Below are 19746 nucleotides of genomic sequence, written 5' to 3' on the forward strand. Positions count from 1 at the left end.
TCGTGTACATACGCAACTTCGACCACTATATTTTCATATCTGCGTGCTGGACGTGGTCGATTCGGTCGAATGTTATCCAAAAATGATATCTAAGTCTCAGCATGGGTACACGACTCACACGAAATCTGTCACGAAAAGGTTATTGAAAAAAAAAAAAATGCCTCTACCTGAAATACCCGTTACATACCCCACGATACACTAGTCAACTTTTCCAAGAAATCTATGGATATATACATACATAACTGTTGAATCGAGTTCAGATCTATTCAATACAACAATAAGTCGGGCAATTAGCAACAATAACAACAATTTCGAAAGCAACATCAACATTTATAGAGTATATAAGTAAGAGCTACTAAATATATATATATGTAATTAAAACTGATATAGGTGTATCTTTAAGATATTTTATCAAAAACTCCATGCTGCATACATATTTCATTGCCTGATAGATATATATAGACTATACATATGTTTGTATATCATAATTGTGCAAATAAGCTTTGCTTCAAACAAAGCTGCCACTGATGCATCATCTGTAGACCAAATGCATGCGATTATACACACAAATGCACATAAATGCGCTTTCATATCTTCTTAGAAAGACATTTGTCTATTATCTTCTGCCAAGCATAAATTAAATTCGAACGATGCCACGAGCAGGATATGCTTTCTATGAGCGCTCCCCTTAGACAAATAGGCACACACACACACATGCATGCGCCTCAGCATTGTTTTAACGTATTGAGGTTGATTAGTTTGTGTTCATCCGTAGAGATTTTGCTGGAGAATTGATAGACAAGTATTAAATTACTTAAATATTTGCGAAACGACTTAATTAATTGCTAAGAATGCGCACGTGGAAATATGAAAATTATCATAATTTCAAGAACATGTGATCTCACTTTGAAAGATTTGAAAATGTTTGAGCTTTGTTGTTTGTTGCAAGGAAATAAAATTAATTAACTCTACGGAAAAGCTGTCAGTTGACCTCGGAGGATGGAACTCAATTAAATTATAATATGTGTGTAAATAAACAATGAGTGTGCGCATATAGCAGAAGAGGCAGAGTGATAATACTTATGACCAATAAGATGAGAGTCGCAGCGCAGAAAGTTGAGTCGGCTGGGATTTAATGCTGCTTTGAGAATGCTATAGAAATATATATGTCTTCTTGAAAATTTAATATCAGCTGATATTTGGCGATGAGTTTAGGATTCTTGAAAATATGGGATGAGAGGCAGATCCGTTTTTATCTAAGGTCTAATGTTAACGACACGACACTAAAGAGTTCACACTGGCCGTCGAATAGGCAAAACTCCCTTTGTTAGTGAATTTTGGAGAAATAAATGTAAGAATTTGACTAAGAATCTCCTTTTCCAAAACATTTTTTTTTTTTTTTTTTTTTTTTTATTCAATCTATCATCAATCTTAAGCTGTTGCGACCGTAAACTAGTTTCCAAGTACATTTAGTTGGCACTTATGAACTTAAACACAACAATACTCACCCATATTGTTCCAATTGCACACGTTGCCCTGCATGTTGCAAGTGCGGTTGTGTATTTACTTAAATTACTAAGTTACTTTCTACGAGTACTCATCTCAAGCAGTGGACGTGGTATACGCAGTTACTTACTAATTTTTAGTGCAACCATCATGCTCGACAAATTAATGTTGCAAACTGTAGTTGTAAGTAACGGCTTCACCTGTTGTTAGTGCCAATTTCGCCGTTGTCGCAGACGTTTCTTTCACATTGCACGTGCTTAACTTTTCATTCAACGGCATTATTATGCTATTTTACCGTTGCTTGAAGTGTGGCAAGTAGCTGTTGCATGTATATTTTTGCCTTGTCGGTTTTTTTTCTTTTTTTTTTTTTTTTGTTTTTTGCCAGAAAGTTTATTCTTTCCTTAACAGCAAATTAAGCGCATTTAATTGAAAAGGTTTGTTGTTTGTGTTTTGTAACGTTTTTTTGTTGTTGATTTTGTTCTGAAAACAACGATTTTTATCAAGCAGTGCAAAAGTTCCGGCGCAGCAAACTGGAGTAGCTACTTTATATCAATTGACAGTTGCTTTTGTTGTTGTTATAACTGTTTTCCATCAATTTCTTTGCTCAATTTACAGTAGCTTTGTGCTCCTGACAATTACCATCACTCAGTTCTATAAAGTCTCTCCGTAACTAGTTTTTATTGCTATTCTGTCTATGTAACTAATCTTGTTGTTAGTATGTATGTATGTGTTTTTTTTTTTTTTTTTGTTTTTTTTGGGTTATGTTACTTGTTGCTTTTTCCATATTTTTTCAACATTCTCCGGGTTCTGCTCCCCATAATGCCAAACTCACCGAAGAGAGATTCCGTCACGTGCCCCTTTTTTCCTATTTTTGTTGCTGTTTTATTATTTGGTACATACTTACTGTAAATATTACATGATTTTCTACACTTTATTATATTTTATGCATGGGAACATATACTACCCCACTTCCTGCGAACTCCACCAACTCAGGGCCACAACACTGCGTTGTACTTCCGTGAAGAGTTCCTACAGTCTGTTGTTCATTTCTTAGTTGCTCTGATGGCGAAAGTGTTGCTGCTGCTCATTAACTTTACTCTTTGTGTGTTCTTAGTTTTTAATACTTCCTTCTCTGATTGCTGTTACTTAGTACTAATTGAAATTGCAATGAAAATATTTGATTTTGTTGCTGTATTTGTACTTTGTCTGCAAAAGTTTTCATGGCATATTTAAGTGCACTGTTCGAAAAATTAAAGTTGGAATAATTGTTATTGTATTTTTGAGGGAGAGCTCTTTTCAAGTAGGTCAAGTCGGTTTTTGCAGGGCAGGGTCGGTAGGTTTGCAGGGCTTTAATAGCTTCTGAAAGGTTTCCGTCTTCAAGACTCTTAATTAACTTAATATTGTATTTACGCTGTCTTCTGTTAGGTGAATGCTTTTTAATAAATTTACTAAAAACACTCGAATGGTCACTGAGGTTGAGCGATACCGAATTTTTCTGATTGATATCCGAACCTAACCTGAAATACGCACTCATGATCAAAAATGACCCGAACTAATACATATAAAAGGCTCACACAAACCGGAGCGATAAAGAAACCTAGGTTAGTACAATATTTTTAATGTTCATGCTAAGTTTGATCTTCCTATAATATCTCAATTAATGTGTGTTTGGCAGGAAAATTTTGTCAGGAGATTTTCATACAATAGGTCAGTGCGGCTCTTTCTTCTATTTGTGGGTGAATTTTACTTTAAATCATGTCTCTTTCCTTTGTTCCACTTCTCGTCCAATTGTAAAACCTAACCTGAAATATGCAGTTTTGATCAAAATTGACCCGGACTGGCCCAAAACGATAAAAAAACCCCTACTTTGGTACAATATTTTAATGTTCATGTGAATTAATGTATGTTTGGCAGGAAAATTGTTTCAGGCGATTTTCATGTATTGAGTCAATGGACTCATGGCACATACCCTAAAGCGGATTTTTCAATTCCGAAATTAAAAAAAATTAACAGGAAACCAAATGTGGCTATATATTGTGACTGACCCATGACTCTCCTTTCGTATTTGACCAAAAAGCCAGTCACAGTCATGCGCATTGAGGAAAAAAAAAGTTCTATCGATTCCAGTCCGATTCCAATTTGATCATCAGTTCTGGGAACCTTAGTTTGTAGGTATTTTTTTATAATTGTGTTTTATTTATTATTACAGCCGAAAAAACTATATTATTATTATTATATTCTTGTCTGCAGAGTTTATAGAGCTTAGAGCACCGTTTTCCACATCTTCTAACGCACTTCTAAATACTCTGTGGGCGTTCTCCCAATGCACTTACAATGAATTCTAGCTGTTAAATAACGGTATCACAAACTTAACAAAACAGTTAAAATTTACATAACATTTACAAAATAATAATAAAATAAATTTGTCTGCCAAAATTACAATAATTAATAACAACAACACATTTCCCTGAAAATCAATTAAAAATTTAACAGCAGTAGCAGCAACTATAACAGTAGCACATTATTTTAACACTAACACTCACAACTAACAGCAACAGTACAAAAGAGTAAGCTTAAGACCCGTAACAGCCGATTATTTCAAATGTATAAACACCATATGAACCAACCCACTTCGCCATTATGCCCACAACATGGCATCGCCACAAAAACAAAGCCACTTCGTGCTTGGCTTTCGCAGAATACGCCATTTACTCCCACATTGGCGCTGCGACGGCAAGCACACGTGTTGCTGCTCCTGCTACTGTGCTGTGCGCTCCAACATATGTTTTTGCATTCGCATTTAAGCTCTCACATGCTGTTTATACTCACATGAGCGCTGTGCTGTTATGTACGCGAGTAACATAACCGTTATGTGTATGTGAATGCAACAACAGCGGAACATTTAAATTTTAAAATGCTCACATGACTCTCAACTTCCGTTGACTTTGCAACTGTTGCTGTAACAGCACGACTACACAAATTGTAAACGAACAGACGCGAGTGCCTTCGACAAGACACAATTTCGTTTGAGTCGCAGGAAATGACAGCGGAAAGGAGTGCGGCAATCGCCTGTTGCCTTTAACAAAATGTGCGCCTCCTCGGCCGCTGCTCAGCTGTTGTCGTCGACTGCGCCGCGCTGCCGCTGAGTCGTTGCCAACTTTTATTCGAGCAGCATTTTGCTCTTATTCTTGCAGTTATTTGTTATTATTGCATTTGGTGTTATTGTTGTGGCTCAATTATGGTGGACTGCTGGATATCATTCTCTGCTGCTATTGCTGATGTTGTTGTTGCTGCTTTCTATTACTCGTATGCCTGCTGGTGCAACAATTGTTGTCACAATGGCGCTGCATTGCGAGCGAAAATAGCAGTAAACGGCGCATTGCACTTTGGCGTAACGAGTGTTGGGTGGTGGCATGTATGCTTCAGCCTTGGTACGCCCTTTTATTGTTGTTGACTGTTGCGCCTTCACTCCGTTATACGATGCTGGTGACCGTTTAATTGCAACTGCAGTCGTTTAGCCCACCAAGTTTCATTATTAAATTATGAATTATAAAGAATTATTAAAATTAAGACAGTAAGTGGAGAGTGGTGAGTAGTGGTGAGCTAGGCACTTACGTTATAGTAATGAAAATGAAAAGTTAAGAGCTTTTTAATGCAATATGAAGTTTAAGTAATTATTTAATAAACTGTAATTGAGTTCAAGGACTCAACTGCGTTTACTGTTACTTACAGTTTATGTGTGTAATTGAGTTTAAAAGAGTATAATGGTAGAAGCGCTCTAACATTTTATTTTAAATTTAGTAAGTTTCTAAATTTAAACATGCAATTTTAAAGGTGTAGTGATGACATATGGAGGATGGAGCCGTGTGTAGAAGTTCACGCAAGTGAGGAAAGTTCTCTGACCGCTATTCACTTGGGATTTGGATTGGCCAGAAATGATTATTTTACATATGGCTCTGGGTAGCCAAAAAACATCCATTTAAATGCGAATCATACCTCCACAGGGTTGCGTACTGTGCTTGCGACACGTTAAGTAAAAAACACCCTCAATAAAAAGAGGAAACCAGCCTCGGATGAGAGTCCCTGCAAACGCATTATAGATTACGAGTATTCGACAACGAGGGACTCGCGGAGTAAACAGAGAAAGAGGAATTGGTGTTTAAATAAAATCTCCAGCTTAGCAGGTTCATGGCGTTCATCCGGCCAGACTCATTGAGGAAAAATAACAAAGCCCTCTAAGGATAGTATCGGAATACCACACAGTCTCAAATGAAGCTATACCGATAATAAGAAGAAGCACACTAACCTCTAGCATTCGAAGGGCAGAAAATGCGGACGTGGGAGGAAATACTTACATGAAATAGGAACTGGCGAAGAGTCGTCTTGTAAGTACAATGACGCAATCGAGGAAAACAGAGGTAAATAGATACTTTGGGTGACCGCCTGAATGCGGACACCATTATAACTGTCCTGCTGCAAAACCAGGAAAACTGAATGAGTATGAAGAATTACATAGAAAACATTCTACTATTAAAAAAGTTAGACCAGGGCGTAGATAATGACATGTAAGTCTTAAGACGAGATAAATGGAACGTCATCCTCAAGCAATACGAAAGCGCTACCATTGATATGACGACACAATGATGATGCACTAGGTATTTTTCTCATCTTTTCCAATAAATTTCATTACACAATTGGACCACTACTTATTCTTGTACATTCTATTTTTTCCTGTTAATCCTACGGTGTGTCTCTGGAGCATAAGCCACTGTTCAATCATTTTATGATTTTTGTTCATATTATTATTTTTGTAAAAAAATATTTTTGTTTCCTTATACCTATACTAAATCGTTAATAATATAATATTTACTCTTGAGATTTTAACTAAATTTCTCATTGCCTACTTGATGATGAACATTTCTCAATTAGTTGCAATTTCTACAGCTTTCATTTATAATTTCATGCAAGCTACTTTAGAAGTTGATAGATATTATCAACTTAATAAAATTCGCTATCGTGTGCACTAAATATTTATTAATTTCCATTTAAGTTTGCTAACTCAACATTTGTCACTCGCCTAATTAAAATAGTTAGTACTTTGGCGCTCACAGGCAAAAGTATTTTCTTAACAGTTTATTAAAGCTACAAGTTTGCATTTCAGTTGCAAACTGCGCTTAACTTTGTTGTTGTTAATAAAATATTTTATAGGCTGGCGACGTTGAAGATATGTACATACATACATATATGCATATAGAAAACGTTTTTAATGCAAGACACGCGCATTTAATAAAATAATATTAACCTTTGATCGTAGGAAAGAAACTTTGTGCGTTCTTTTTTTACTGAATTTATATATTTTTTCTCTCCCGAACGATTATTTGTATGCAAAGTCTGTGCAATAATTCGCACTGAACAAGTAAGAAAACGAAGAGTTTACATTGATTTAATATTCCTAACATAAAAATGTACATAAACCCACTGAGTCGATTAAATTACAAGCTTCCATAAAATCAGTGTTTTGGACTCCAAAATTACTATTATTATTTTTTTTTTTTTTTCAATTTGTTTCTTTCATACTACCATATAAAATATATGTATATGTATATAATGATCAGCGACCTCAGGAAACCTAACTTTATATAGCCATGTCCGTTTTTTTGTCTGCATATACGCGATCTAGTCTCTAAGTTTTTGAGATATCACTTTAAAATTTTTACTCTCCAAGAATCTCCTCATTTATCGGAACCGCCGATATCGAACCATTATAGCATATAGCTGCCATACAAACTGAACGATCATATTAAAATTTTTGATGGAAGATTTTTTTATTTCAGGTGATATCTTCACGATATTTGTAAAAAATATTATTTTCCAAAGCAAAGCTAGAATATTTGAAAATAAAATTCCAGATCGTATAAATATATCAGATAGCTGTAATACAGACTAAACAACCAAAATAAACTTTTTGTATAATTTTTTTTTTTATTGACGCGAAATTTTAACACACATTGAGTGAAACTAAATTTTGAGAATTCGAAAATATTATGTCAACAGTTTCAAAAGAAATTATGTTATTATTTTTATGAAATCGAAGAAGAAATCTTGTTTATGTTTCACAATAATTTCTAAAATAATTTATTTTTATTTTTGGATTCTTTTTTTTTTAATATTTTTTTCTAATTTTTGCTTTTTGTATGCATTTTGCGACCTTAATATTCAATAAAAACACATTTTTTTGTTTTAAATCATTTTACTCTCTATTTTATGTCACAAATAATTTTTTACATTTCTTATTTGTACAATACATAAAAATCAACTTCTTCCTGCCACTTGCACTTGCTCGCCAACTCGTAAAATGTTTATCGCCGCACAGCAGAAACACAATTTTTCCAAAGTATGCAATGACAATTGGTAAACCAGCCGCCTAGTACGCGTATGCCTGCGCTGCAGTCTAATGTGAGTATGTGCATGTGTAAGTGACAACATAGCCGGCCGGTTTTGCTGCGAAAAGCCAGCAGAGAGAGAGCTCGTGTACGAGAGCCAGCGGCTGAGCGAGTATGTTATGCTGTTGACAAACGTATGGAATGTGATATGAATTTTTATGACTACAAGCATGCGAGTGCCACAGCATGAACATGCCGACGAACACATGTACAGACATACAAACAAACATGCATGAATTGAGTAGTGAACACATGCAATCAACTGCATTTCCCCTACTTAGTGCTGTTGTGTTGGTGTACGTATGTGTCGCTGGCGTATATGTACATGCGTATCCGTATATGCTCTTGGTTGTGTTGGTGCGCATGCATACATTTGATGTCGTGTGGGTGAGTACACATTCTTATTTGTTTACATGCATGCAATTCCTGTTGCATTTCCATGCATTTGTTGTTGTTAGTTGTTTATAAAAGAGCAAATGCTGCTGAGAGTGGCTGGACGATGCAGCGCAGTCGACGATGGCAGCGTAATGTTAGAGCAGAGCGCAGGGATGAAATGGTTGTTGGTAAGGAGTATGTGTTGTTGTTGTACTGCTGCATATTGCTGCTGTAGTCAACGACTTCTTTAACCTTTCGCCTTACAAAAGTTGTTTTTTTTGTTAATATATTTTTTCTTGTTTTATTTTTGTCTAGTATGCTTGCAAATGCTTGATAAAACATGTTTATGCATGTTTGTAATTTCTGGCCTATCAGTCTGCAGTCATTTTCCTTACATGACATACTTATATCTCACATCTCATAGTCTTAAACTAGTTGTAGTAGTTATAAATACGCGTACAACACAAACAACAAAAACAAAGATTCTACGCTCATTACTTCATATGTACATATGTATGTCCTCAACTAAACATTAACACATCTACATGCAAAGACTTTGCATACTGCACTCGGCACTCAGCGCTCTCTCACTGCCCAACATAACTGTGTATATGCATCTGTTTGTATATTTTTATGCACTTCACAGCGCGTCAGCGCAGCTTGCTTACTAAACAGCGCAAACAGCTCAGAGTATTAGCAGCACCACTTATGTACATACAGATCTACATGTATTTGTTGTTGTTTTAAATATCAGATATAACTTTTTGTTGTTGTTAGCTTAATGCACTCACCACTATTACTACGTGCTGTCTACCTATACTCCCCAAACTCAATACAACTACACACACTCAGAATTGCGCTCTGCTCTGGGAATGCTTTGCCGTGCTTATTGTTGTTTTTGTTGCCTTATTGGAGTGTTTGGTTTTGTTCTCCCCACAGAGCACAACACTATTGCTATTAGTGTGGCATTCGTGCTAGTTCGTGTGTGCGTGGACTTGCCTGCCGCCTGTTTGTTCGTAGTCGACGTCGTCATCGGCCATCCAACCAACATTGAAGCACACGCACACATACACAAACAATTGTAAATGGAGCGCAGGAGTGCTATGTAGTCCGTGTGTTGTGTAGAGTAGCAAGCAGCAAGCAAAGAAATAGCGTGGCGTCAGCAGCAGTGTTGGCTAGTGGAATTCACAGCGAGCCAACGGACTCGCAACGAGCAAAATTTGTAATCAGTTCTCTTTGAAACGTTAAGCGGTAAACATGGCTTTCTGAAATAGCAGCGCTTCCGTGAAAGTTTCTTGTTTTTAAGTAAAAGTTGTTATTGAATTCCATTCCTCGCACGTCGCGCAACAAACTAGCTTAGACGTACGCACGAACACGAAACGTTTTTATTTCGGTTAAGTGTTTGGACTTGAAGTAAAAGAAGAAGCCAAGTATTTCGCGCTGCTGTTAAATAAAATTCAAAGTTTCGTAAATTCAAAACGTAAACGAGAGAACTTCCTTGAAGTTAAAAAAGCTGAAGTGAAGTAAAAAAGTTCTTTAAAAAGCAAGAAAATAAAATAACGAATTGGAAAAAATTAAAATTGAATTTGAAAAACGGTGAACCCTTGTTCACCAAATATACAAGTGTTGTAAATACAAATTACTGCCACAGTAATTACAAAAGTACCACAGTAGTTACTGCAAGTGTGTACGAAATCGCTCCGCTCGCATTTGCCACCAAGGATTACGGTTTGCGCGTTTGACTTAGCGATTACATTGAAAATAAAAAATTAACTAAAATCAAAAAGTACTGTGACTTTAACGAAGAATATGTTTCTCCAAAGATAATACGCGCTGAAAAAGCTCTATGCGCCATGTTGCAACTATGCCATCTGCAATTAAGAAGTGCTTGCAAACGAATTTGTTGAGTGTAAATGCAGAAAAATTTTTGAAATAAAACATCCAACACAAATAAACCAATTAGAAAGAAAAATAACATTATAAATTGCAAAGTGTGCGAGTGACAGCCAAGTCCTCAACTAAAATAAGTGCTCCAAAAACAAAAACATACACAAAACCACAATGCACACTGCCAGCACAACAATGTTGGCCGGCGCAATCAGCCGCCACCTACCCTACCTGCTCATCATCCTTATCAGCAGCCTGACCGGCAGCTATACGCACGCACAGCAATGCTCGTGGGAGTTTGTGCGCACAACGCTCGACATCAAGTGCAATCTGCGCGCCATCGAACCGCTGGTGCCGCTCGATCTGCAAGTCGCCGAAACGGCCAATCGCTTGGAGATACAGTGCTCCGCCGATTTGCTGCACGCCAGCGAATTGCCTGCCGGCGCCTTTGCGCGCCTGCAAAAGCTGTCCGAGCTACAAGTGGATGCGTGCAAAATGCAACGCATCGCCGCCAACACATTTGATGGTCTGATGTCGCTGAAGCGGCTATCGGTGCAGACACATAACTCCGTCTGGGGACCGGGCAAGTCACTAGAAATATTAGCGAGCTCGTTTGCGGGTCTACGCGAGTTGAACGAGTTGAATTTGAGTGACAATAATATACGTCAACTGCCTGAGGGCGTTTGGTGTACTATGCAAAATTTACAAGTGTTGAATCTGACGGTGAATCGTATACGCTCCGCTGAGAATTTGGGCTTCTCGGAAAAGATGTGCACGCTGAATGGCGCCAGCGGTGGCGCCGAATTGCAAGTTTTGGATGTGTCGCACAATGAGCTGCGCGCACTGCCCGATGTGTGGGGCGCCTCCCGTTTGCGCCGGCTGCAGCAATTGAATTTGCAGCACAACAACATCAGCACGTTTGCATCGAATGCGTTGGCGGGTTTGAGCTCATTGCGCATACTGAATTTGTCGTACAACCATTTGGAGACTTTGCCCGCCGATGCCTTTGCAGGCAACAAGGAGCTCCGTGAGATACATTTGCAGGGCAATGAATTGTATGATTTGCCCAAAGGCCTGCTGCATCGGTTGGAGCAACTACTGGTACTGGACCTGAGCGCTAATCAGCTGACAAGCCATCACATTGACAACAACACGTTCGCTGGACTCATACGCTTAATTGTGCTGAATTTGTCCAATAATGCGCTGACACGTGTGGGCGCTAAAACCTTCAAAGAGCTGTATTTCTTGCAAATACTGGACATGCGCAACAATTCTATTGGCCACATTGAAGACGGCGCTTTCTTGCCATTGTACAACTTGCATACATTAAAACTCTCCGAGAATCGCTTACACACGCTGGATAATAAGATCTTCAATGGCTTGTTTGTGCTGAATAAACTGACACTCAACAACAATCTGATCAGCATTGTCGAGACACAAGCATTCCGCAACTGCTCTGACCTGAAGGAACTCGATCTCAGCTCCAATCAGCTGGCTGACGTGCCTGAGGCCGTGCAAGATTTGACCATGTTAAAGACACTCGATTTGGGTGAGAATCAGATTTCCGATTTCAAGAATGGCACATTCAAGAATCTGAGCCAATTGACTGGTCTGCGTCTAATTGACAACCGTATTGGCAACATCACCGTTGGCATGTTCACCGATCTGCCACGCTTGACTGTGCTCAATCTGGCTAAGAATCGCATACAATCCATCGAACGCGGCTCCTTCGCCAAAAACAGTGAAATCGAGGCCATACGTCTGGATAAGAACTTTCTTACGGACATCAATGGCATTTTCGCAACACTCGCTACCCTACTGTGGCTAAATCTCTCCGAAAATCATTTGGTTTGGTTCGATTACGCCTTCATACCATCGAATCTCAAATGGCTGGACATACATGGCAACTACATTGAGGCGCTCGGCAACTACTATAAACTACAGGAAGAGATACGCGTGACCACGCTAGATGCTAGTCATAATCGCATCACCGAAATCGGCGCTATGTCCGTGCCGAATTCCATAGAACTGCTCTTCATCAACAACAATATCATCAATCAGATACAAGCTAATACTTTCGTCGATAAAACACGCTTAGCGCGCGTGGATCTCTATGCTAACGTGCTGTCAAAGATCACTTTGAATTCGTTACGCGTCGCACCGGTCGCCACCGATAAGCCAGTGCCGGAGTTTTATTTGGGCGGTAATCCGTTCGAGTGCGACTGCTCAATGGAATGGCTACAACGCATTAACAATCTTACCACCCGCCAGCATCCACGCATTGTCGACCTCGGCAATATTGAGTGTCTAATGCCGCACAGTCGGAATGCGCCCATACGTCAACTGGCGGCGCTGAGCAGCAGCGACTTTGTCTGCAAATACGACTCCCACTGTCCGGCGACGTGCCACTGCTGTGATTTCGAACAATGCGACTGCGAAATGGTTTGCCCAGACAATTGTACCTGTTTCCATGACGCTACCTGGTCGACAAACATTGTCGACTGTGGGAAACAGAATCGCATTAATCTACCCGCACGCATACCAACCGACGTCACCGATCTCTACTTGGACGGCAATAACTTGCCAGTGCTGGATGCGCAGGTGTTTGCAGGCAAACGTAATTTACGCGCGCTCTACCTGAACGCCTCGAATGTAATGTCCGTGCAGAATGGCACTTTCGACGAGTTGAATATGGTGCGCATACTGCATTTGGAGAATAACAAATTGCAAACGCTGGAGGGACACGAATTCCGTCAGTTGTCACTGTTGCGCGAATTGTACCTGCACAACAATCTCTTGACCCACATCTCGAATACCACATTCGCGCCGCTAGTATCGCTGAAGGTGTTGCGACTCGATAATAATCGTATGACGGCGATGCCGATTGCGCAGCTGGCCAACTTGCAGTACCGTAACAATTTGCAGGGCTTAACTATTGGCCGCAATGCGTGGTCGTGTCGTTGCCAATTCTTGCAGGAGTTGGCGCAATTCGTGGCGGACAATGCGATCGTGATACGTGACGCACAGGACATTTACTGTGTGGATGCGGGTGTGAAGAGTGAACTCGATTTGATCACCTCAAATGGTGTGGACTGCAGTGAGCTCTTAGAAAGTGCTAGTAATATGGCGTCGCAAGATATCTCGGGCGGTTATGTGCCATTGCTTGCTGCTGTGTTGGTACTGATCTTCCTAATTGTTGTGCTGATTATTGTTTTCGTCTTCCGTGAGTCAGTGCGCGTGTGGTTATTTGCACATTATGGCGTGCGTGTATGTGAACCACGCTTCGAGGATGCTGGCAAGCTGTATGACGCCATCATTTTACATTCGGCAAAAGACTATGAATTCGTGTGCCGCAACATCGCCGCTGAGTTAGAACATGGACGCCCACCGTTCCGTCTGTGCATACAACAACGTGATTTACCACCAGAAGCCAGCCACTTGCAGATCGTAGAGGCTGCACGTGCTTCACGCAAGATCATCTTGGTGCTCACACGCAATCTGCTGTCGACCGAGTGGAATCGTCTAGAATTCCGCAATGCCTTCCATGAGGCGCTACGCGGACTCGCACAAAAACTGGTGATCATCGAAGAAACGAACGTATCCAGCGAGGCCGAAGAGGTGCCTGAGCTTGCGCCCTATCTAAAATCTGTGCCCTCGAATCGCCTACTCACCTGCGATCGCTACTTCTGGGAGAAGCTGCGCTATGCCATACCAATTGAGCTGTCACCACGCGGTAATAACTATACCTTAGATCATCATGAACGTTTCAAGCAGCCCGTCTCACCGGGCATGATCTTCCGCCAAGCGCCACCACCACCCGCCTACTACCAAGAAGATATGGAAGCCAACTACTCGTCGGCCACAACAGCCACACCCTCGCCACGCCCCAGTCGTCATGGCGCACGCATTGTCGACGCCATACCTATGCGCCCGCCTTCCGAACATATCTACCACAGCATTGAGTCGGAGTACAGCGCCTATGATCCGCAGGAAGCGCTCTCCATGATACCGAATGGCGGCAGCGCGGCCACATTCATGCAACACCACGGCCACCAGTCGCATCATCCCCTACAACATCCGCAACAACAGCAATTGCTCGCACCCAATAGCTACCGTGTACACCATCATGCGCAGACCAACCCTCGCGCCAGCACGGTTGGCCATCAGGCAATGGTCATGCAACTACAACAACAGCAACAGTGGCGGCCATCAATGTGTATGACACAAAACGCGGCAGGAGCGCCATCATCGGCGAATTTAATGTCCGGCGCGACAACAACAGCGACAACGTTGACAATGCCAACGTCGACCAATCAACAGCAGAGCGCGGGCACAGCGCCCGTACACTTGCGCACCGGCAGCAATTTGAGTCAGGCGAGTACGAGCACACAATCAACATCTGCGGCTGCGCAAACGCCCCAACCGCAAGCATCCACATCCGCTGCGGCGGCGGCAGCTGCAGCTGCCAAAGTGGACAATGGCAGCGTCACAGCGACGACCGAGGCGCTGGGGAGCTCAAGCGCGGCGAACAAGAACAATGGACAAGCGTTTTTGGTATAATGAAAGCCACAAAAGCTGTGGCAGCAGTACTACGACGGCAACGACAACAACGGCCAACAACAGCAGGAACTGCATTTGCTGCAACAACAACAACTACAGCTGCAAAGCGCACGCAAAAAGGGCAGGCATGCTGATGAGTTGATTGTTGTTGTGGAGCGCTTAACGTGAGTTGAATGCGCGCTTACCGCAGCCAAAGTGGCATTGTACGTACGTTTGTTGCTGTTATTATTATTATTGCTGCACGCTTTGTTTGCCAGCACACTGCCAACCACCATCTCCATCACCATCACCACCACTTCCATTTGCCACACCGCGTACTTTAAGTACGTACCACTTATTTACGTTATATATACACATAGATTCGCTCAAATGCATATATGTATAGCGTATGTATTGTGTTTTGACTGAGGCAGCTTTGCAAGCCATTCACGACACGACAACGATGACGCCGCCATCTTTAGCGGACCAACGCGAAAGCGCAAAGAACTAAGCAACATTTTTATTGTAATATAGAAAAACGTTATGTTTATGCGGTTGAAAACATGTTCGGCGACACGCGAACCAACACACCAACACACACACGAACACATGCACACACAACGCGACTCATGCAGCGCGCAACATGCATGAATTAGCCATGCCTTCAGCACACATTGCCACATATGTATTCGTCTGTATGTATATACATGCATAAAGCTAAATGTAGGCATGTACATGCCAGAGTGTGAACAGAACGCGCACAAAAGGAAACAAAAGCAGCGGCGCAGCGCAGCGCACTTTCGATGTGAGAAGCAAAAGACTTTCCATAGGAGTTAAAAATTTATTAATATACACATACACACACTTATATATATATATATGTATTTATATGTATATTGTATATATATATATGAAATTTATATAAAAAGTTATGCTATGATATGTAAATCTATCGAGTTGTATGATCATGTCTGTTTATGTATGCAACAGTGTGGCGACACGGCCGCCCGCATGGCAAGTGGCTGAGCGCGGGCGTCTTGTGGTGCGCGTTGTTGTTGTTGTTGAAACACTTTTTCAAATTCAATGTGATATTAAATAAATAATTTAAAACTATATATACATACATACACACACCTACGTGCATATATGTATGTGTGAAATATTGAAAATATTGTACTATACTCTAAAGTTAAAGTAGTTAAAAGCAATTGTGTGTTGTATTTGTATAATGTATAGTTATGTATAGGGCGTAATGTTTAATTTGTAAACTATTTCTGCGTAGAATTATTTAAATTTATATGAACTATTATTACAATTATTGTTTATACTTACTTGAAAAGCATTTTCGTAATAAGCAGAAGCAGAGGAAGCGACTTTTTTCACTTTTTCGTTGAATGTAAAGTGTGAAACACACACACAGCCACACACAAATACTACCGCAACTACAAAAGAATAGAAAAAATATTAATTGAACTACGAGCAGCGTAAACTTAGTTACTTAGCGAATAATAAACGAATTAGTATCTGCAAGCGTGCAGTTACTTGAAAATTATACGAAACACACAAACACCCACACACTTACATATATATATGTATGTAGACACATGTATGCCTCATGCTTTGGGGCGGCAAAAAGTATGTGAAACACTAAACTAAATAAATAGTAGTATTATATAATTAAAAACAACAATCCAATGAACGCAAAGTTAGTTTATCTATTATAGAGTATATATAGTGTATTTAAAATAATTTTTAGTTGTATTTAAAATTTGTACATAAACGAGAATAATGCGATAATATAGCCATCAAAACGTAACTAAAATATAAACATAAACTTAAAATGTGTATTGATTTTGGAAAAGCGAGCGCTTATGTGGCTACGCTTCGGACGGGTGCTGGAGATGTAAGTAGGTGGTTGTTGTTATTGTAGCGGCAGAAAGTTTTTCTGTGTTGAGATTGTTTATGCGGTTACAAACCTTGATGCGTACCGCTTACTTGGAACCGACAGCCCTAGGAACAAGGAACAAGGATGCGGAACGGATTTATGGGTAGTAGCTGACAGCTAATTCGCTGAAAATATCTCTGGGAAGAAAAAAAATAGCTTTAGAAATAAAGAAAACTATTAAATGGGTACAGTAAATAGCTTTTGGTATGAAAAATTGTATAATCGAAGTGATATTCTTGTGCTATGAGAGTACTTTATATTCAATATCTCTGCAGCATTGGTGAGTTTGAGTTGCTGTTTTTGTTGCTTGAAAATATTTTTCTTGAGGATGCGATTTCTACGTTGAGTTTTTTCAATATCTTACTTTATGAGAAGTAGTCGCAAGCTCATTGTCCGCGATGGACTGCTAAACTACTCAACCGATTTTAGTAAAAAGGCAAAAATTTTTAGCACACTGTGTCCAGTTCGTACCAATTTAGAAGATAGGATGGTAAAAACAACTCATAGATAAAGTAATTTGTGAAAGCTCTATTTAATGGAGGACCCATTAAGCGGACAACTCTATTACTGGTAACCAGATATTGAGAAAGCAGCTTTAAATTCGTTATTTTTTCCAATGAAATTTATTTTTATGATGTAGTGAATCGTAAGCAATAAAAAATTCAATTTCGATTTTTTGATGATACGTTGTTTTGCATTTTAGGTGATAATTTGTACAACATAAACTTGGAAAATAGTGCCGCAACACATTGGTTTGTAACAAGCAGCACATCGCAACGTGTTTAGAATAAACAGTTCGAAGAGTTCATTGCGTTTGTGAAGACAATGGCTTTTATATATGTATGTAATCACAAGTCCATTATTTTCGTATGTAAATCGATTAATTAACACAAATTTCCAATCCTTTCAGCTAAGATGTTAACATATACGGGATTAAAACTAATGAGTGCAAATATGTATTGTTGTTGTTTTTATTTAACAGAAGAACAGAATTTAGTATAAGGAAAGAATAAAAACAAGATCAATTAGCAGGTATGGAAATTATGAAATGAGAAATAGAGATATGTGAGAATAAGTAAGACAGGTAAGGAAAGAATGAAATAAGGAGTGTAGGTTGTTAGTAGTGGGAGTACTTGTATATGACCACATAAAAACGATAGTCAATTGTTTTCTACAAATCGACTCAACTGGAACTGCTTCTGTTGAATTTTACTGTAGACCAGAAAAAAGAACACGATTTTTTCTCTTCTTATATAATATTTTCAAAGTTCAACTATTTAAAAATATGTATACTAGAGTATTTTTCTAAATTCAAATTATTTTCTGGAACATAGGTATTTAGTCGACCCGGCATCCGATTAGCTCGACAAAGCTTTCAATACATTTTTCTCGAAGCCGTCTTTTTCAAACTGATGCGCACGCTTTCTGAGGCTCTACTGCAGGCTGCTGCAATTTTTCGAAAGTCTAATCTACGTGGAAGGATCTACACTGAGCTGGTAGTGGTTATATCTCCAAATTTAAATTTTTACTACATATATTAAAAAAATTCTAAAATTTTGTCAAGAAGGGTGGATTTACATATTTTCTGTTTGACAGTTTTTGTGTGAATACAGTGTTTTAAATTCCTATTGGCTGGCTTACTCGAATTAAGGCCAATTGGAATACTTGGGATACAATGAGTATACGTTTGGCGTCTAACTTACAAATTCAAACCAGGAAACATCTAATTGGACCAATAATGCTGCTAAAGTGTAGCTTTTTGTTTGAACTCGTAACCTTTTTTGGTTTTTTTTTTTTTTTTTTTTTTTGATCCATTTGATATCTTAGTTTACCAGCTGATCACATTTGAGCCGGACTGACAAAAAAATCGTATGAACCGAAGAAATACTTCCATGCTTGCGACGCTATAACTCACGAACGACTTAAAAGAAACGACAATCAATCATACATGTGTTAGCGCATGAAATGAGCTTTCCAAAAAGGTATAGCATGACCCGATACGACGAATAAAACTAGAAGTACGTGCTCTCGGCGCCAACTAGCGAAAATACCGCAAGACTTTTGTGACAACTTAATATGTATTTGGCACTATATGAACGTTACTGTTAGCATTTATAAATTATTAGTGTTATTAAAAACAACTTTATAAACTGTTTTTTTACTTCCGTCAAATTTTTCCAAATAATAATCTCATGAACATAATTTAATTTTTTTTTTTTGAAAATTAATATTTTCCCGTCAAATAATAAATACACTTGTTTACCCACAGCTTATGCATCAATAATGCATATCTTATTATGAGGGAAAAAAATTGTAAATAATTTTAAAATATTAACTTGAATTTTTGCTGCAGTGCTTCCGACGAGTTCACTAATTTAATTTAATCACAACATTATGATTTTAATTAATTGAAGGGTAGCGCATAAATAGTTAAAAATACACACTAAACATAAAAAACGTGTAAAAAGTTAAGCTGCAGCCAAAAAAGAGCAATCACTCAATTTATTCAATCAATTTTTTAAATATGCAAAAACACATTTCTCCTGCAAAAAAAAAAATAAAATATTTATTTACCTGGAACTTGAATTATGTATATAACTTTCTGAATAATGCGCTCAGTAATTTAATTATTGCCTAAAAAATGGGCAAAGTTAAGTAATTTGCATTTAAGCAGAAAACAGAAGCTTTTACACATTTCAGGGAAGTATTTTTTATGCACTTGCAACATGTTGCACAGAGTGACTTAAAGGGTAGTCGAACAAGTCTTTTCGTACTTCTAATCCAACTTCAACTTTTTTAAAATTTATAATGAGTTTCAATAACATTTGTAAAATTTTCGTCTACCACTTTTTGCCATTTTTCCACTAGAGACATTATTCCATCAGTGTAAAACTTTTCTCATTTCTCGACGAAAAACTGCGACAAGTAATTTTCAACGGGTTGTCTTGAAGCCAACTTTACGCCATTAAAGGAGTTCGCCATTGACCGAAACAACTAGTACACCGATGGTGTAAGGTCAGGGCTATGTGGTGGATGCATCAAAACGTCCCA

General features: G+C 39.0%; 1 protein-coding gene across 1 annotated transcript; it reads left to right on the plus strand.

Annotated features, from left to right (window-relative positions):
• The first annotated feature begins 9569 nt into the window (after positions 1 to 9569).
• Positions 9570 to 16584, plus strand: LOC108972517 (toll-like receptor 7). Its single transcript, XM_018939141.1, has one exon. It carries the CDS (start codon positions 10386 to 10388, stop codon positions 14769 to 14771), a length of 4386 nt encoding a protein of 1461 aa, XP_018794686.1. The 5' UTR covers positions 9570 to 10385; the 3' UTR covers positions 14772 to 16584.
• The last annotated feature ends 3162 nt before the right edge of the window (positions 16585 to 19746 follow it).

Source organism: Bactrocera latifrons, unplaced genomic scaffold (assembly GCF_001853355.1).
Source record: "Bactrocera latifrons isolate USDA-ARS-PBARC rearing strain unplaced genomic scaffold, ASM185335v1 scaffold_40, whole genome shotgun sequence".
NCBI lineage: Eukaryota > Metazoa > Arthropoda > Insecta > Diptera > Tephritidae > Bactrocera > Bactrocera latifrons.